Source organism: Manis javanica, chromosome 2 (genome assembly GCF_040802235.1).
Source record: "Manis javanica isolate MJ-LG chromosome 2, MJ_LKY, whole genome shotgun sequence".
Lineage (NCBI taxonomy): Eukaryota > Metazoa > Chordata > Mammalia > Pholidota > Manidae > Manis > Manis javanica.
In genome coordinates, this window is record NC_133157.1 from 4,075,349 (window position 1) to 4,096,457 (window position 21,109).

General features: G+C 40.0%; 2 protein-coding genes across 8 annotated transcripts in view; both read left to right on the forward strand.

The window, feature by feature from the left end:
• Positions 1-5,126, forward strand: part of TTF1 (transcription termination factor 1) — a 28,772-nt gene extending 23,646 nt beyond the window's left edge. For both annotated transcript variants that reach the window (XM_073222363.1, XM_073222367.1), the window contains exon 11: positions 933-5,126. In XM_073222363.1, coding sequence (XP_073078464.1) covers positions 933-1,114 — 182 coding nt within the window. In that variant the 3' untranslated portion in view covers positions 1,115-5,126. The remainder of the gene's footprint in view (positions 1-932) is intronic.
• Positions 5,127-9,770: 4,644 nt separating this feature from the next.
• Positions 9,771-21,109, forward strand: part of SETX (senataxin) — an 87,385-nt gene continuing 76,046 nt past the window's right edge. For 2 of the 6 annotated variants that reach the window (XM_073222368.1, XM_073222379.1), the window contains exons 1-5: positions 9,890-10,205; positions 10,643-10,758; positions 15,019-15,208; positions 16,202-16,412; positions 18,041-18,150. In XM_073222368.1, coding sequence (XP_073078469.1) covers positions 15,032-15,208; positions 16,202-16,412; positions 18,041-18,150 — 498 coding nt within the window. In that variant the 5' untranslated portion in view covers positions 9,890-10,205; positions 10,643-10,758; positions 15,019-15,031. The other 4 variants (XM_073222371.1, XM_073222386.1, XM_073222377.1 and 1 more) reach the window with 4 other exon arrangements.

Below are 21,109 nucleotides of genomic sequence, written 5' to 3' on the forward strand. Positions count from 1 at the left end.
ACTCACTCACTAAATAAGTGCTTCTGAATTGCCACCATGCGCTCACACGCTCTTTCACACCATGCACTCACACACACATTCACACCATGGGCTCACACGCACACACACCATGGGCTCACATGCACACACTCATACCATGTGCTCACATGCACACACACCATGCACTCAGAACGCACATGCTTATATGCAGACTCACGTGCTCACACATTCACACCATGCACTCACACACACATGTTCACACCATGTGCTCACACACACACCATGCACATGTACACACACTATGTGTTCACACACACGTGTGCTCACAATGCTCACACCATGCGCTCACATGCACACACTCATATCTCAGGCTTGCATACACCCTGTTGCAGAAAAAACAAAAGATGTCCGGATCCTTTTCTGCAGCTATTTTTGTGTGGTTTGGATACATAATTCCCAAACAGATCATCAGAGCTATGGGGGGAGCTCATTAAAGATCTATGTCACTGGGCCTCATCCCAGACATATGGAATCGTATCTCCAGAGTATATCCAGAGGCTAGACTTCTTGAGGAGCTCACAGGGGAGCCTCAGATGGTCTGCCCAGCACAAGCGTTTGGGGACCACTGGTTCAGATGACACTGCCCTGGAGTGTGATGAAATACTTCTTACATTCAGCAGTGTCACTTTCTGGGTTTGAATCCTGGCTTCCCCGGACCAACTCCATGGCCTTAAGTACATTTCATATTGTCTTTATGCCTCGGCTTTCCCATTTGAGAAATGGGTTCACAACAGTGCCTACTTCATGGAATTTGTGAGAGGACTGAATGAGTGAATGTCAGTAAACCAGCTAGAGAGGATCTCACACGTAACAGCACATCCATGCCCTGTAGTCTTTGACTTTGGGTAGAGGCTTTATACAAGTAATTTCAAAATTAAATTTCTTTTCTTTAGAGATCATAGACTACCTTTATGAGACGAGTCTACCTTTGCTTAAAGAAAAGTTGGAGAAGAAAATGGCAAAAAAAGGCACTGAAGTCCAGTCTCCTGCGGCACCCAAGCAAGTCTTTCTGTTTAGGGACATCTTCCATTGTGACGATGACAGCGAGGGAGAAGACATGCATGACAGAAGCTAAACGGGTGCTATTTCTCATTTGTTTTTCTAGGTTTAGTTATATTTATACGTGTGTCAGCTCAGCTCTTTTCATTATTGAGGTTTATTAAAGAGAAGGTACTGCAACCAAAGGAAGGGTGTGAAAACAAATTTATGATGGAGCATTAAAATTTGATTAACATTCATATTCAAGTGTGGTTGAATGTGAAAAGAAAGAGGAGCGCATGAATTGATTGAATATTTCTGTACTGTTATATTGAAAATAATTACAGCTAATGTTTCTGAAACAGCAGTATCCAGGTTCCTCTAATTGTAGCAGGAGGTAGAGTCACATCCAGTGAACAATGTGTTACATGGATTCAACCATGTGTGCCCAGAGCAAGAATGATAACTTCAATAGCTTGAGTAACATGTGCCATTTTGCTTTGTTCTCCCAGTTTATGTACATATTCATAATGTGGGTAAGTATTAGATGCATGGGAGGGGGAAGCCGTGGATCCGCTGTTCCCCCAAAGTGGTTTCAGTTCCCATATGCCTGTCGTAGTTTGTGAATCACATCTACCTGAGTGTGACTCTACAGTTTAAAGATATGTATTTTTCCTACAAGATGCCCCGTCAAAGCCAGTCACTGAATTCATCTCGTATTCAACCAGGGGGGAAAAAAACAGAGAAATCCAGAAGTCTTTCCATTGTTTTAGAAAAACTGGCTCTGTTAGGCTTAATGAAAGATGCCGTGCAGGTCTCAGGCACAACTCAGACCTAACCGGATTCTGAGGATAATTTTGACACTGGGCTATCCCATCAGTCAGGAAAGCAAAACCACTCTGGATATTTCAAACAGATATTTAATAGAGGGATTTAGGTTACAAAATTATTAAACAGGATGAAGGAGCAAACGGGGGAAGGTTGAGTGTTACCCCACAGCGGGGAGCCGAGGGGAAGCTGCTCCAGCCCCTTGGCTGGCCGGTGCTGGCATGCCCCCAGGCTTCTCTGCAGAGTCGGGGCTGTCTGCAGCTGCTGCCCTTGGAGAAATCCGTGCCGCTGTGTCCTCTTTCTGCCATGTGGCCTCAGCAGGAACAGGTGTCTCCTTGGAACACAGCAACTTCTGCCTCCCTCCTGCCTTCTAGTCCTTCTAGTCTCTCACCAGTACCTCCCGTAGCAGCCCCTTAGCAGAACCCTGCTGGCAAGGGAAATAAGGTTTCTAGGCTTCTAGTCACATCTGGGCAGGGGAGGGCATAGGAGGGAAGGTGTTGGTGAGCAATGATCCATACAGTGACGGCACCATCCACGCCAGGGTGCAACTCTACCCTCTCCTGAGTGTTCTGTCTGCTGGCATCCATGTGACATCATCATGTGTGAAGTTAGTTAGTTCATCCATAAAGCTAGATATTTTTCCAAACCTGCCGTGATTGGGGAACGAAGAAAACAGAGAAATGAGTTGAGGAGTCCTTGGTCCCCACTGTTCCCCAACACCTACCACAGTGCTATGCAAATAATAGGCATTCAGACATTCAGTCGGTACACGAATGGTTTCTTTTTAGCAAGTATGTGCCTTTAGTCACCTCTTTCTGTCTATTAAACATACCAATCTCTGCTGATGGGAGTATAAATTGTATGTTCCTTTTGGAGAACATTCTGGTAAAAGTCAAAGCCTTAAGAATGCATGTATTCTGTGATCCAGCAACTTCACTTCAAGGACCTAAAGAAATAACAGAACTAGTGTATAAAGATGGCACATTTATAATATGAAAAATAGAAAAAAAAGTGAATGTTCCTTAATAGGAAATTTGTTAAATTATGATATATTCCTAGAATGGGATGTTACGCAGTAATTAAAAACGATACTGATAGATTTGGTTAACATAAAAAGGCTAAGCAACATTATTAACTGACATTTCAGAAGAGTGTATTTTTTCAATTTTGTAAAAATAAAAAATAAATGAAATTGCATATATATAAATGTATGGGAGGTATTAAACCCAAAGTGTCGACAGTGTTTCTCTCTGGGATTGTGAATTTTTAGGTTAGAATTCTCAATTCACAAGTGCCAAGCAGTCAGACTCATAGATCTACGGAATCCAGGGACTCTCAAGACTGGAGGCCCAGCGGGAGTGCTCCTTTGAGGCAGGGGCTGACCCAGCTACTCAGAGTCCCCAGAGGTGTGCTTCCTTACCGATTCTCTGCTGCCCCCTTCACACACCTTCTCTAGAGCCCACTTCATCTTCAGTCCACACAAGGGGCCCCCTTGGCCTGAGGGATGCCCTCCTAGCCACATTTCAGCATCCTGCGTCCCATTCAGGGCAAGAGAAAAGGGTCTCCTAACTGCTCTTGCTTAAGTCCTGGGTTTTGCTCCTTGTGCCCAAATTAGAACTTGTGCCCAATTCTGGACCATCGTGGAGCCAGGAAGATGGTTTGTCTTCAGCCAGTCAAGGCTCACTTCCAGAGCTGCTGGATTTAGCACCGACATGCCTTGAACTGCTGAGAGGGTAACTACCCAGTGGGATGGGAAATCAGGGGCCCTTCACAGAAGAGATGAGTGGGCTCAGGAAGCAACCTACAAGTGTGTGTGAGAGTGGGTAACTGCCTGTGCTGTGAAATTTATCTGGTAAATGAGTAACTTCCCACCTTTATCTCCATGCCCTTCCTCAGAAATAAAAAGTATACCATATAAATATTACCTTTGCCAAACACCCTTTTCACATACATGCCCTACACTCCCCCCATTATCAAGTCCCCACCACATACCCCATTACAGTCACTGTCCATCAGCATAGTAAGATGCTACAGAATCACCACTTGTCTTCTCTGTGTTGTACAGCCCTCCCTGTGCCCCCCACCCACATTATGTGTGCTAATTGTAATGCCCCTTTTCCCCCTTTTCCCTCCCTTCCCACCCCTCCTGCCCAGTCCCTTTCCCTTTGGTAACTTTTAGCCCATTCTTGGGTTCTGTGAGTCTGCTCCTGTTTTGTTCCATCAGTTTTTCTTTGTTCTTAAACTCCACATATGAGTGAAATCATTTGGTATTTGTCTTTCTCCGCCTGGCTTATTTCACTGAGCATAATACCCTCTAGCTCCATCCACATTGTTGCAAATGGTAGGATTTTTTTTCTTATGGCTGAATAATATTCCATTGTGTATATGAACCACATCTTTATCCATTCATCTACTGTTGGTGAGCATCTTTTCATGTGCCTTGTTGGCCATCTGTCTGTTTGCTTTCGAAAAATGCCCATTCAGGTTCTCTGCCCGTTTTTTAATTGTATTGGGTTTTTTTTTGTGTGTGTGTGTTGAGTTGTATGTGTTCTTTACGTACTTGGGATGTGTACCACTTATTAGATACATCTTTCACAAATAGATTTTCCCATTCAGTAGGCTGCCTTTTCCTTTTATGGACAGTTTCCTTCACTGTGCACAAAGCCTTTTAGTCTGATGTAGTCCTGATTGTTTAATTTTGTTTTTCTCTCCCTTGCCTAAGGAAACAACAAAAATATTGCTAAGGCCAGCATCCAGGAACTTACTGCCTATGTTTTCTTTTGGGAGTTTTATGGTTTCAGGTCTTACATTTAGGTATTTAATCCATTTTGAGTTTATTTTTGTGTATGATGTAAGAAAGTGGTCCGGTTTCATCATTTTGAATGTACAGTATGTAAAGAGGTCTTACAACTTGAAACGACGCGATTAAAAATGGCCAAAGGAGACTACTTCCGTTTCCCAGTTCTGCATGTAAGGATCTTGGAAGCTACCACTCCATCCCAACAACAAGTAGAAAGCTGAACTGACTGAAAAGTCAACAGCTCTTCTAGGATCTACAAGAGAGGGGAGGACACAGGGCGACATGCTGCCTCACAAACCGGAGACAGAGGGGTGGATACAGAGTGTAACAACTCAACTGAGCTGAGACCCACAAGTGGAAACCTGTGCTGAGTAGGAAAACCTGACTAGAATGAATCCTCAATTCATTCCTCTGAATTGAGGAATGGCTGCAGGCTCAGCGTAGACAACTCTGAGTTAAAAACTGGGAGCATTGAGTCATAGGGGGGCCCCCCACAATTTTATGAAATTTACCTCCAGGAGCTCAACCAGTCTACCACAATATATTATCAGAGAAAAATCTTGGTCTTCCAGCAGGGAAAGGGGAAAAGGAAACATTTTGAAATATACCAGAGCATTCTGTTCTTAAAAAGGCTTTCCTTAAGGAGAAACTCACCAAAACCTACTGTGCTAGGGTAGTGTCAGAGCCTAACTGTCCTGGGGAAAGGAAAATAGGGAAATCCAGTCAGCTCCAGTGACTTGGGTGAAAGGGAAGTACCCAACTCCAGCCTACTCTAGCCATCCTTACCGGCCAAAAATGAAAATGATGGTCAATGTTGGTTCATCAGTTGTTAATAATGTACCATGCTGGGGAAAGATATTGATCATTGGGGAGGCTTTACTTATGTTGGGGGCAGGGAGTATATTGGAAATCTCTGCACCTTTCTCTCAATATTGATTTAACCTAAAACTACTCTAAAAAAATTAAGTCCTTTAAGGACACCATCCGTAGAACAAAAAGGCATCCTACAGTATGGGAGAATATATTCATAAATGACAGATCGATAAGGGGTTGACATCCAAAATATATAAAGAGCTCATGCACCTCAACAACCAAAAAGCAAATAACTAGAGGATATGAACAGACAGTTCTCCAAAGAAGAAGTTCAGATGGCCAACAGACACATGAAAAGATGCTCCACATCACTAATCATCAGGGAAATGCAAATTAAAACCACAATGAGGTATCACCTCACACCAGTTAGGATGGCCAACATCCAAAAGACTAGGAACAACAAATGCTGGTGAGGATGCGGAGAAAGGGGAACCCTCCTACACTGCTGGGGGGAATGTAAGCTAGTCTAACTATTGTGCAAAGCAATATGGAGGTTCCTCAAAAAACTAAAAATAGAAATACCATTTGACCCAGGAATTCCACTCCTAAGAATTTACCCTAAGAATGCAGAAGCCCAGATTGAAAAAGACAGATGCTCCCCTATGTTTGTCGCAGCACTATTTCCAATAGCCAAGAAATGGAAGCAACCTAAGTGTCCATCAGTAGATGAATGGATAAAGAAGAGGTGGTACATATACACAATGGAATACTATTCAGCCATAATAAAAAACGAATCCTACCATTTCTAACAACACGGATGAAGCTAGAGGGTATTATGCTCAGTGAAATAAGCCAGATGGAAAAAGCCAAGTATCAAATGATTTCACTCATCTGTGGAGTTTAATAACAAAGCAAAAACTGAAGGAACAAAACAGCAGCAGACTCACAGAACCCAAGAATGGACTAACAGTTACCAAAGGTAAAAGGACTGGGGAGGATGGGTGGGCAGGGAATGATAAGAGGATTAAGGGGCATTATGATTAGCATACATAATGTAGGGGAGGCACTGCGAAGGAAGTATGACAGAGAAAAGTAGTGACTCTAGCATCTTACTACGCTGATGGACAGTGACTGTAATAGGGTATGTGTTGGGGACTTGATAATGGGGAGAATCGGTAACCACAATGTTGCTCATGTGATTGTGTATCAATGATACCTTAATTTAAAAAAATTAAGTCCTTTAAAAAAGTATGGTCAAAGACTCATGCAGACAATTCACAAAGAACATATACTAATACCCAATAAATAACATGACAAGACATTCTTCATCATTACTTACCAGGGAAATAAAGATGAGGTACACTTTTAACCTACTGGGATGACTGACACTTGAAAGATTCACAATAGGAACTTTTGGCAAGGTTGCGGAGCATATGGAAGCCTTATACTTTGCTTTTAAGAAATGTAAGATTGTAAGATCACTTTGGAAAATGAATTGTAAGTTCTCATAATGTTAAAACAAAGACACACCTACACTGTAATTCAGCAGTTCCACTCCTAGATGTTTATTCAAGTCAAATTAAAACATATGTCCATTAGAAGCCTTGTACACCAATGTTTATAACAACTTTATTCTTAATAGCAGAACACTTGAAAGTCCCCAATATTCATCAGGAGAAGAGTGAAAAAGACAAATTGTGGTATATTCATTTAATATCCTACTTTATAATAATGATTTGCTGATATATGCAACATCTATGAATGCCACACATTTCATCTTGAACAAAAGAAGATGGACAAAAGAGTACACAATATATAATTCCATTGATAGAGTGTTCTAGAACGATTTAAATGAATCTTTGGTGATAGAAATCAGATCAGTAGTTTTATCAGGTGAGTGTGGAGAGGGGGATTTACTGCACAGGTGGTCGGTCCAAGGACACTTATTTGGATGAAGAAAATGATTTCTATCTTGATTAGAGATGGTTACATGAAATTAGAGTTGTGAATAATCCTCAAATCATACACTTAAAATTTGTGTATTTTATTGAATATAACTGCATATAAGTTATATAAAGCTTACAAAACAATGGAATATGAGGCAGAAGTGAAGGTGAATGATGAAATCAATAGAAATAGCAAAAAATTTCCGTAATTCATTAAGAAGAGATCCATTTCAAATAGAAATAATGAGTTACAGGATCCTGGATTGTTGATAATTCAAATAGTGATGAGGAATGAGACACATGATCAAACTGGAGAAACTACTGAAATTTTGACATAAAATACTGACATAAAACTTGTAATACATACCTAAAAGTGAGAACCTCTATGACAACTTGGTAACCATGTGTCATCAAACCTAAGTATTTAGGTTCAATTGCTGCACAAACTATGTGCTCTGAAATCTTACAGCTCATATGTGAATAAAAAGCTTGACAGAAATTTTCTTTGATAATCCTAAAAATTTACATGACATCAAATGAAACCATTATTTTCAAAGAAACTTTTATGAACTCTTAATGAAATTTCATCAACCTTGCTAGAGAAAAGACTGAATTAGCCTGTGAATCTCCGTATAGGAAATGATCTTCAACTTAATTGTTGAGGTAATTAAAGTGTATGAAGCCAAAATATGTAGCTTCTATAGTGTGCTTGCAGTTTATTTTTTTTCTTGACTTTGAAAATATTAGTGGGTCTTACTAATTTAAAAAAATATGTAATTTGTGCTATTCATTCCAAATAAATATTGTGTATTCATAAATTTCATCATTATATTTTTAAGAACACCTCTCAAGTTGTGTAGCGTTGTGCTTTATAACTCTTGAGTGTATCTTGGATAGATGAATCTCCAGACATAACGTTGATTGTAAAAAGCAGTTTGCAGAAAAATACGTTTGGTATAATTCCATAAGTAGAAAGGCAAAGAACATGCAAAAGCAAATATATTGTTTACAAATTAAAAACAAACGTGACAAAGTTACAAGGCCTACAGAGGGCTCAGAGGCAAGATGCAATCATGAGTTTAGTGGGTCCTAGATGCTAATTTTGCCTTTGTGGACACTTTCCTTAAAAATGCCCCAAACTGTATTTTATGACTGTTAGTATAAAGGCAAACAGATTAATGTTAAATATCAAAAGATTTTCTTCAACCTAAAATTCCACTGTTCTCTTTTTTTATAGTAAGTTACAGCATTTTCCTGCATCCCTAGCCCAAAGCTGATGTACCCTGGTTCAGTAGTCAGGGCGATACTCTGTTCATTACAGTGTGTGGTAAGTAACTGGGCATTTTATAAGTGTTCTCTCCTTCCTACTTTAAAATAGATTATGTATGTAATAAATTCTGCAAGGATATACATAGACATGGTTATCTCAAGGACTTGGAAATTCAGATGACTTTTACCATCTTATCTCCCTTTAATTTGTTTTCTTCAATACCCGTCCAACTTCTTATTTTAAAAAGTATTACATACAAACCTAAATTTGGAAAGGATACAAAAACAATATATAACGCAGTATAGTTTGAAACAGTTCCGTAACTTATTTAAACACTTCAGGGTTTGAAAATGACTTAAGTATTTCACAGGGTAGAGAAAGATCTAGAAACGAGAATAGGTCCTCGTCTCGCGCTAACTCGGGCACGTGTACGGACGCCAGGCGTCCGGTAAGCCACGCCCCCTTGCTGGAACGTTCTTGCCCCGCGCCCTTCTGCTCATTCTTCCGTTGAGGTTCTCTCCGGTAAGACGGCCGCCGCCGGCTCTGCGGGTCGCGCCCTCTCGGCCTCCTCGCGGCGCGGACCGGCCTTCGTGGCTGTTTTGTTTTTCTGACTGTGTTAGGGCATCAGCTCGTGGTGAATCCTCACCCGTGTCAGAATTAGGCGTCATTAGAAAAATGGGTAGGCTTTCCAGGGCTTTCTTTACAGTCGTCTACCGTTAAAGTCTGTATTTTTATTTACCTCATGTTCCCCTTTTCTGTAATGCGGAGAATTTATTTTCCTCTCAGATGACGTGATTCCGTTACTGTATTTTTATGTTCCTCTCAGATGGCGGGATTACATGTTACCGTACTTTAGGTCTGTAGAGGAGGCCCAAAGGGAAGAAAAGGCCCTCGCAATCCGTCACAGACCCTGCTGCAGCGCTGGGGCGTCGGGAAAGAAGAAAAAGAACGGAACCGAGAAGGCCGGTGGGTTGGCACCGAAGGCGCCTCGGCTCGGGCGCGTCGGGGCGAGGCCCGGCCGGCGGGAAGGCCTGGGCGGGGCCGCGCCCCAGCCGCGGCGGCGCTCCTGATTGGCCGGCCGCAGCAGCCCGGAAGTGAGGCCGCCGGCGGCGGCGGGGTGGGTGGCGCTGTGCCGACCGAGGCGGATGCGTGCGGGCTCGCGCTTCCGTCCGCGCCGACTGCTGAGCTGGGGCGTGGAGGTGGGCAGGCGGCAGACGCCGAGTCGGGCGGGTTGAGGCGAGCGGCGGGCTCGGGGCTGCAGGCCCGAAAGGCGTGAGCGTGCGCGCGGGGCCGCGGCGAAAAACCGTCGCGGTGTGTGGGGTGCAGGCGGGTGGGGGAGGGGTGGCGCGCGCCCAGCCTCTTCCCTCGCGGGGTCACGGCCCCGGAGGCCCTCGCGGTCTGATGGCCTGTCCTCTGGAGCTTCCTGCACCCGGAGGTCCCGGCGCACTGACCCCCTCCCCCTTTTTCCGTCGTCTACACTGCGCGCTGGTGGGAGCTGTTTCGGTCTGGACAGTGCGTAGTTCCCTTGCGGGTGAGTCGCGGGAGTGGGCTCTGGCTAGAAGTGTCGTTCCTTTCCCCGCATCCCCCGTTTTCCTGCCCTGGGGTCACCCTGCTTGGGAGCGCTTGCTCCTCCCGAGCGGCCACCTGAGCCCTCCCGCCCCACCTGAAGGCGACGGAGCCCTGACAGCCAACCAGAGAGGCCTTGTCTGCTCTCCTCACCTTTCTGGAGTGAAGATAAGTCAAAACTCTAATGGTCCAGAGGGAATCCCGCCCGAGGCTTGGAGGGAAGAACCACCTCACGGTTATTAGGAAGTGTGAGGTTTAAAGTGACAGCACTATGAGTTACGATCCTGGGGCTGAGCTTTGCATTTGCTAGCTGGGGCCAGTCCGCTGTGGAGCTGGGATTGATGTGAAACTCACATGAGACAGGAGTGTAAAAACCACTTCACCCGTTTTTTTTCCCCCCAGATATGTTCTTTTGGGGCCAGAATCTGGGTATATATGAATGTAAACCCTCACCCATTCACAAATAAGCCCAGGAATCTCAACTGAGAGGATCACTTCTCTGTAAGCTATTAGCCCAGGTAATTATTTTTAAGTAAACATTTAAGACATTTTTCAGCCATTTAATTTGTTACAAGCCTCAGAGTAAAAAAAAAGTAAACAAAACAGATCCTTGCTCTAACAGACTCAGAATTGCTTAGGATGGAGCAGGTGGGTGGTAGAGGTGGGACACATAATAGCTCTGCCCAACATGGTAAGTGCCCTGATAGAAGCATAAACAAAATCCTGAGAGGGTGGAGAAGAAAGTTATTCAAGACTGGAAGACAAGAGGATGGGTCAGACAGGCCCGCAGACATTATGACACCCAAGAGATGGGTTACACAAGGGTAATTCTCAAATGGGTTTTATCAGAATTACTGGTGGAGTTCTTGTAAAAAACTGAATCAGAGTTGTATCAGTAGTAGCTCCTTTTTTTTTTTTTTGGAGTTTCCTTGGTGAGTCTGATGTGCATTCTGAGTTAAGAACCAGGCAGAGATGTGAAGGGTGGGTGTGTTCAAGGCAGATGTAAGAACTTACCTAAAGGCAGGAAATGCCAAACACAAAGTATTTTAGGAAAAGCAGGTGAGGAGGAATGGTAAGACGATGCTGACGCTAGACCACGGAGGGTGAGTTTGTAGGGTGAACTCAGAAATTTGAATTTTATCCCCAAACTGAAGGAGTCATTTGTGCTTCAAAGTCTGGTTTTTCTTTGGCCTTTAGCAACATTTTGGAGGAAGAATTGATGGTAGATGGTACAACACGCAGATCATTTAGGCTTTTTGTGTAATTCAGACAAATAATGAACTTTATTAAACCAAGGCAGTGGCAGCCTAAATGAGATTAAAGTACAAAATAGGAAGGTAAACTATTCATGGAGAGTAAGGGCTAAGGAGATAACTTCCCAGTTTACTGGTTTGAAAACTGAAGGGACGCTAATGCCACGGATACAGAGAATACAGGACAAATAACAGATTTAAGGGAAGTAATCTTGTTCTGTTCTGGTCTTGTTTACTTTGAGGTGCCTCTTAGGTGAGTAGGGATTCACAGTGTGCAGTTAGAAATTGGACATGTTTGGAATGATAGGGCAGGTATCATCCATTGAGTAGCTGAAACAGGTAAGCATTGCACTACAAGTTTTAAGTACATTCTGAGTTTTGAGGATGCTTCAATAGAGATAGTAGTGGAAGCAGTGGTTTGAATTAGGTCACCCAGAAAGGATATTGAATGAAGAGGTTAATTAAGTACTGGATACAACCCTTTGGAAACTGATATTTGGGGGGAGGGGGGAAAGAAGTTACCATGAAGACAGTTGGGTAGAAGAAATGAAGAGCGATGTGTTGTTTTACCTAAGGAATGCGTGGCCCGCATTTTTGTATGCTTTAGAGGAGTCAGTCTTTTAAGCTTGGTGCTGCAGAGATTATTAGGGACTTGGTGAAAACATTCAGTGAAATGTGAGGGTGGAAGCCAGTGCAGAGGAGCCGAAGTGCACATGTGTTAACTTCAAGAGATTTGGCAGTAAAGCATAGAAGAAAGTCATTGTTATTTGAAGTTTCTGACCTGCTAATCCTGAGAAGTGATATCCCCAGGGTAATTCTGTGGAAAGTTCCATCTGTGCCTCTGGTGAAGCATCCTATATTACTGAGGAATCACTCTCCTTTTGAACTCAGGGAGTGGCTCTTACTCCTGTCCTGCAGCTTGAGGATTCCCTGGTGTGATTCTGTAATGGTTCTAAGCAGTTAAAAATCTGATGAAATTAGCAAAGAACTTCCAAAGAACTGAGATGTACAAAAATCTACAGGATTCACAGTAATCTACCTGCAGTTTTCCCTCGAAAGTAAAATTACATTATCCCCTATTCAGATACTTTTGAGTTCAGCTATCAGGCCAATGATGAATTCTGAATTTGGGGACATAACCACAGCCTTCGATGGCCTTTTGAGAGGAATCATCGGAACATGTTTCTGTTGTGGATGCTCTGTATAGCACTATTCTGGATTCTAGATTCCATGGCATTTACCTGTTATATGGCAGCAACTCCCATCTACTTTGAGAAAATTTAGTGGTGTGTTTTCTGGAGTGTGGAAGTAGGCAAGCGCTCTCGAGTAACTAAAATGAAAAGCAGACTATAATTTTCTTGATAGAAGGTTTGTTTTGCTGACTGTTAATAATTATTTTAAAGTATACAATATTTTATTTGTACTTTAGTCCCTTAATTTTTTCAAAGTTTCAAATGACCACAGTCTTACAAATCATGCTCAAAACAATTGATGTTTGAGAAGCCTCCAAGAACTTACATTTTTCTATTCTTAGATCTGTGCTCACTTCCCACATTGAATTACATCACCAGAGAAAATAGCTTCTGCAGACTTTTAACTTCTGGTATTATGATACTGGCCTTTCAAGTGTAAGAAATTCTTTGAATAAAGAGTTTTATATTCTGTGAAAACTTAATATCCATTGTATTACTGGAAATTACCTAGCTGGCAACACTCTTGTGCATGATGGGCATTAACAAAATGTAATTGAATTAGAATTAGCGTCAGGAAAGGGCAGGACTCTCCAGCTGAACTAGCATACTTCTTTTTTGTTTTTCAGATGAGAACTGTGTAATTCAGTATGTTATGTTTTCACTCTGTTTTTCAGAAAGCTCCTAATGTAGGATCTAGTGAAATTAAGTTTCTTTTAAATAAGTTTTGATTTCACTTTTTCAATTTCCTTCTGTATATGTACTTCAGTGTTGAAAGCCACTCTAAAGAGGGTATACAATTAATAAATTTAAAAGATTCGTAAGACAGGTGCATGTGTTTGATTATGCTTAAGCATATTTTTATGCCTCAGCATCATTTTTTTTTTTTTAGATAATTATTTTTTATTGAAGGGTAGTTGACACAGTATTACATTAGTTTCAGGTGTACAACACAGTGATTCAACATTTATATACATGATAATTCTAGGTACCAGCTATCACACCATACCAAGTTGTTACAATATTTTGACTATATTCCTTATGCTATACATTACATCCCGGTTACTTATTTATTTTACAATTGGAAGTGTGTACTTTTTTTTTTTTTTTTTTTTTTTGTGAGGGCATCTCTCCTATTTTTTGATCAAATGGTTGTTAACGACAATAAAATTCTTTATAGGGGACTCAATGCTCAGTGCTCAATCATTAATCCACCCCAAGCCTAATTTTCGTCAGTCTCCAATCTTCTGAAGCATAACGAACAAGTTCTTACATGGAGAACAAATTCTTACATAGTGAATAAGTTACACTCAGCATCATTTTTTATTTCAGTGCAAACATTTGCCTATTGTTTAGCCATGATACACTGCTTACTGACAATAAGCTTTCTGTTTGCATTTATATACATTTAGTTAGGAATAAAATATAACAGCTTATTTTTATTACACCTTATTAGAGTTGGAGATATTTCTGGATTTTGGTCTCTATCATTTATGCTAATCTTCTCAGTTTCATGCCATTTGCAGTTCTGGTAAACCTGCTTCATATATGTTATTCAAACCTTTGACACATTTGGTCCTTGGAATTTCCTTTTGTTTCCAGGTACCATCTTCTACTTTGCTGTCTGAGACTGCTAGGATTTGGGAAATTATTTTATCTTAACCATTTCACTTGAGTTTGTATGGTGGAGGCTCACTGTGATGGTATCATAAAAACAAAGTTGGAGACAGTCAAAAACTACAAGTATCAGACTTTGTAGCTGTTGACATTTGTAGCTACTAAAATTTACAGGTGCATTTCATTGATGAGCAGTGATTTACAGAAGCAATTCATACATATGCAAATTAATGTATATATACTCAAAAAAAATCCTCAGTGTGAGTTTCTTACTGGTATGCATTAATGTTTATGGATTTTTATGTTTCCAAGGATTTCTGGGAGTGCAGAAGATTTCCTGAGCTTTTAACTAGACTCCCAGTACATTACTACAACACTGTAATATCTGTGCTTGGGAAACATTGAGAATTTTATGCCTGTGTATTTTTCATGACTGCTGCAGAGTTTTGAGTCTTTTCTGTAGCATGGCTGTATATTGCCTTATGATGTTTAGTAGTGATGAAGTGTTTTCATTTTGTTAGATTTTTTTCATGTGTCAAAGATAAAATGTTTAAGATGAAATTTTTAAGATTTGAGTTTAGTCAGTGAAAAGCTGGCTAGCAGAACATTCTGAATGCTTGGAGGCACATTTTAAGTTGAAGACAAGGCTCATTAGTAGGAAATGAAGCCATTTTTCACTCAGAATAGGCCTGATGTCTTTAGATGCCCTATTTTCCAGTCTTAGGTGCAGAATGAGCACATGTTGTTGGTGTACGCCGGGTGGTGTTACCACCATTGACTTTCTGAAGCGCTATGCATCCAAGACCCGCTCCAGAGAATTTCAAACAGCTGATGAAGACCTCTGCTACTGCTTAGAGTGTGTGGCTGAATACCACAAAGCAAGGGATGAGTTGCCATCTTTGCATGAGGTAATTTACATCAGGCAGTATTTTTCAGAGCGTGCTAACAAGGAAGAAAATAAACTTGAACTTTGTTGGAAGAATTCAAGGAACTGATGATGTGGGTTAAACTTTGAAGGCTAATACATCTGTAGTACCTAACTCATTGCCTGGTGTATATACAGTGGATGCTGAGTAAATGCTTATTGACAGAGGGAATTGAATTGAAACCTAAAGCAGAATTTTATGATCCCTCATTTTTTGTCATTTTGATAAAGAACAGTTTTATGAAGTGAAGTGATGTATAGGTTTTTTTTGGTTCATTTTTTTATGATGTATTTGACATGGCTTGGGCTTTTTTTTTTTTGATTAGTACTTTTTCTCCTTTCTCTTTCTCTTTATTTTGTAATGGGTAAATGGTGTAAACCTCTAAGGACAGCATATTTTCTAGTCATGGTAACCAAAGTGAAACATAAATATGTGCTTTTGAATATTTGGCTTACTACATTTTTCTGATGAGAAATAATACAGAGCCCAGAGATACATACAATACAGAAAGGAGGGGATGATGAGTTAAGCATCTGTTGAGAAAGAATGTGCATTTGCAAAGCTTCCTCGTTGTGAAGCTCACCAGTGTCTTTATGCTAAAACTGTTTTAAGGTAGGTCTCCACGGCGGGAATGTGAAGGGAAGACTTAGAAGGCCTAGCTCATGCCTTTGATGAAGAAGCTTCAACTTCTCATTTCCTTTTTAGTGGGGTATAGTTGATAGGGATGTTGAGATAATTGTAGCAAAGCACTTCAAGAGCAGTGTTTAAACATCCTTTGCTGTATGTAGTCATAGTCTTATATTGTAAAAGTGGCCGTGTTTGGCGACTGTTCATGTGAATCTGTGATGTCTAGTATTTCCTTAAACTTCTAAATTTTTATATTCAGGAAAAGGCTTTCTAGAAAGAGTATCACATCTGGTATATTTTGTTAATACTAAGATACAAAGCACATTGCCCACTTTTCTTTTCCTGTAGGTTCTATGGGAATTAGAAATCTTACGTCTCATAAATCACTTTGAAAAATCCATGAAGGCAGACATTGGAGATGATGATGAATTATATATAGTAGACAACAATGGAGAGGCACAGCTCTTTGACTTTACCGGCCAAGACTTTGAAAATAAGCTTCGAGTTCCTCTTCTTGAAATACTGAAATATCCTTATCTGCTTTTGCATGAGCGTGTTAGTGAGTATCTTGGGTGTTCCCATAAGTTATGCCTGTTCTATTATTTTAAGAATTGTAGGAATTTAGGTTTATATAAAAATCTGTTTGTTAACCATATCATTAGAGTACTTAATATTTTTTCTAACATTTTATTGTAAAGTTTCCATATAGAAAAGTGAACCACACAGAGAAAACCATATATATGCCATATATATGTTAGCTCTTCATTGCTAACATCTTGTTATATTTGACTAATCATATATTTATTCATTTATACATTGAGTCAACTTTCATTTTTGTAATTTGTCTCTAGCAAGGTTTCTCAGCCTTGACACTGACATTTTGTATTGGACCAGTCTTTGTGGTGGGGAGCTGTGCTGTCCACTATAGGATGTTTAGCACCATCGCTGGCCTATATCCACTAGCTGCCAGTTCTGTATGTAAGCTACCGGCTCTGTATATAAACTTACTTTTCACCAGCTGAAACACACTTGTGTAGCCCACACCAGATCAAGAAGCTAAACATGATCACCACTCCAGGAACTCCCCTCAGGCTTTTCAAGTCATTATCCCTCCTCCCTAAATCAGCCACTGTCACTAAATATTCTTTGAAGCTTGACAAACTAAAGTTTATTCATCTGATAGGGTAAATACCTCAGTCTATTCAGGTCACTTCTGAAAGAGTAATGAGTAAAATCCCATGAAACAACAGAAATTAGTACAGTGCTGCCATCGAGACTAGCAGAACAGTGTAGGGAGTCCAGAAGTCAACCAAGTAAAGGCACACTTCAGAGATACTGCAGGTTTGTTCCAGACCATGGCAGTACAGCAAATATCGCAACAAAGCAAGTCAGGTAAGTTTTGTGGCCTCCCAGTGCACATAAAAGTTAGGTTTGTACTGTACTAGTCTCGTAAATGTGCAATAGCATGTCTAAAAAATGTGTATGTACCACAATTAAAAGATACTTTATTGCTAAAAATGCTAACCATCTGAGCTTTCAGCAAGTCATAATCATTGATCACTGTAACAAGTATTATAATAATGGAAAAGTTTGAAATACCGTGAGAATTACTAAAATGTGAAACAAAGACATGAGGTGAGCAAATGCTGTTGGAAAAATGGTGCTGATAGACTTGCTCAATGCAGGGTTGCCATAAACCTTCAATTTGTAAGAAATGCAGAATCTGTGAATCACAGTAAAATGAGGTTATGCTTGTCTATTTGGGAAACTCAGTGTTTGATGGTAGCATATTAAATCGGTGGAGAAAATAGGTTTTTCGATAAATGAAGGTAGAGTGTAGTAGCCTTTTGGGGAAGAAACTTAGTATCAACATGTAAAATGCTAATGGGATTGGACCTATAGCCATGCTTCTAAGGATATATCCTAATTATGCCAAGTGTGGAAAAAAAAGGTGTATATACTAGCAGAATCAGAATAATTCATAAGAACACACTGTGCTCAACCTGTTAGTCTTTCAGATAGGTAAATATTGTTCTAACATTTACATCAGCATTTTTATGCCTCGGTTTAAAAAAAAATTGTTTTTTTCATTTATTTCCAGAACAATCAAATGAGCCAGGTTTATAGACTCTTGATAATTTGACGAGATTTGTGTCTTATATTTACTGCATTGTTTTTTCTATTTAGATGACTTATGTGTTGAAGCCCTGTGTCGGATGGAACAAGCTAATTGCTCCTTTCAGGTTTTTGAAAAACATCCAGGGATCTATTTGTTTCTGGTCCATCCCAATGAAATGGTGAGTGTGAATATTAGGCAATGGAAGGACATATTTTATTTTTATGTATATAGATAGTAGATGTTTTTGGTGTTTTGTTTAAAATATTTGCCAAAATTACAGAGGGTCCTGTGGGGTAAAAGAAGAGGCAATCCAAGAGGGTAGGGGAATATTTCTGACAGGTGATCATTTAGTTTAAAAGACAAGGAAATAATTTGAACTTCCTTCAGTATGTTGACCTGAATTAATGAAAAATTGTTCTCTCTTGCTTTCCTGCCTTACTCCAAACACATGGAAATACCAGTTAACATAATTTGAAAAAATTATTTTGCTAAAGGGTGAGATTTTTTAAAGTATTAGGGGAGACACAAGGAAATTCAATTCCTAAGTGCTAGAAATGAAGAGGATCACAGGACTTAGTTATAGGCAGGAACAGCAACAGAGAGCAAAACTGGAGTATTGAAAGCTGACACTGAGCTTGTTGCTGAGGTTTGAGGTCTGATCACTATAGCAGGGGAGGCTGTGCTGTAGTTCCCGTGCATATGGGCGTCTAGAACTGAGTTACAACTTTGAGCCAGTAGCTGGGAAGGACTACTCTGCCAATACAAGGCTAGAAAAGGGACCTTTTTTTAAAGCAGCAAAGAAAGACCATAGTGATGGGGTTTCTAGTCAAGATGGCAGGGAATTTCAGTCTCCTCTGTCAAACTCATAACAATGATAGAAAAAAATTCAAAAAGAGGAATTTTAAAATGTACAATCACAGACCTCAAAAGGTAAATGTTTCTGTGAACCAGCAGTGAAACAAACAAGTGATAAATGTGGAAATCTGGAGGCCTGGAGGCCATAAGTAGCAGGGGGTTCATTTTGTGTAGGGTAATAGGAATTACAAGTGTACTCCAGGCGAGGCAGAGTGCCAGAGTCAAGGCCTATGCTTAAAACAAAGGTGGGGCTCCCATGCCTGTGAAAGAAGATTGACAAGAGTATAAGCCAGGTGCTCTCAGGGACTGGCTTTTATAAAGCTGCATGTCAATAGAAGGGGCAGGCCCAGCTGAGCAACCAGGACTTGGGTCAAGCACTTGCAGCTTGGTGACTGAGTCTGCAGTATCCCTCAAGTGACCACAGATTGGGAGACCTGAGTTGCTAACGTTAGACCTACACTGAAGGAAGTACATAAATAAGAGAGTAATCCAGGATATGTAAGAGATACATAAAGTTGACAAACTACTGTGGCAGTTTATTTTTAAAAAAAGCTAAGTTCAAAGAGAGTGAATATATCAGTAATAACTTGGAATAGGTAATACTAACATGATGGTATTAGTTGACAGGAAAGGAGGCCCAAGATGTGAGAGCATGCTTGCTAGATTTTCATCCTGTTGAGGGCAGAGATAGATATGAACTTATTTTAAAAAGTAAGAAATGCTTTAAAAGAAATAGAAAAAAATGGTTCATATGTGTAAACAGGTTTGAGGTATTAATATTTAATGTAAGTGCACTGAATTTGTCAGTTAAAAAGACAAAGATAGGTTGATTATAAAAGAAATAAAATCTAAGTAGTTTTTGTTTTTAGGAGACATCCCTAAAACATAAGGGCACAGAAAGGTGAATGTAAGGGTTGAAAAAAGAACTAAGAGGCTGATACTAACCCAGTGAAGCTATAGTGATGTGATATCCAATAAGATGGGCCTTTGGACAAGGGTGGATAAGGTTATTAAATGGTAATGAAGTTGTCAAGACTATGTAATTATTTTAATAATATACTGATTAAAATAACCTCAAAAAGGATGATGCAGTTATGGTAGAACTGCAAGGAGAAATAGATAAATTCATTATTGTCATCAGAGACTCCAGCATACTTCTCTTTGGTACTGATGAGTCAGTAGACAAAAAACCCAGCAGAGATACGAAATGACTATATAAGATAGTTTACGACCATGACCTGATGGACATGTATGTGAGTGCATCTAACCACCTTTTCTGATATGCATTAAACATTACCAGAATGAGGACATACCTAGTCCATGATGAGAGTTTCAACACATTTCAAGGATTTGGTAATACAGTGATTTCTGATCATAATATAATTTAGATAGAAGTTAAGAAAAAGGTAAATGAGTTTACACATTTCAAAATTAACACATGCTAAAACAATCATAAAAGAACAGTTAGAATATTTTCAGTATAATGAAAATGTTATTTAAATTACAGGATGTAGCAAAAGGTGATTGGAGAGAAATGTCTGTCTTAAAGTGATACGGAAAAGGAGAAATCCTCTGATTATTTCTCTTAAGAAGCTAGAGAACAATGGGATAAGACTGAAGGAAGTAGAAAGGAGGTAATTAAAAAATAGTGAAACTCGTAGAAGTACACAAAAAGCGTAAAATAGAGAACAAAAAAAATACTAACAGAATGGGCAAATTTCTGGCAAAAAGCATTAGGGAAGTAGAAGAAACATGAGTGAAAAGGAAGAGATGATCCTTTGTGGAGATTATCTGAATGATAGAATGTTATTAACAAATACCTACCAGCAGTTGTAGGCACTTAGATGAAATAGATAATTCCTAGAAAAATGTAACTTAGTAGAACTAAGTGGATATTATTACTGTTAAGTAAATTGAACCATTGGTAAATCTTCCCACAATAAAAACATCAGGCTCAGATGGCTTTATAGAGAGTTCTGCTACACTTGCTAGGGGTTCTACCACACTTGGTAGCATAGATTACCCTAATTTTATGCATCTCCTTGCAGAAAAACAGTACTCCTCTAAGTTTACTATATGAAGCCAGAACAAAAACAAGACACCTAACACATTAAACAAAAAAAGTTAATATTAATAATAGATACAAAACTCCTAAGCAAAACAGTAAAAAATCCACAAATATTGGAAGTCTTAAAGGGGCAGGACAGGACACTTAGACCAGAGGCAGGGAATCTGGGGATCTCTGGGCACTCTAACCCCCTGGGCAACAGGGAGCACAGAGG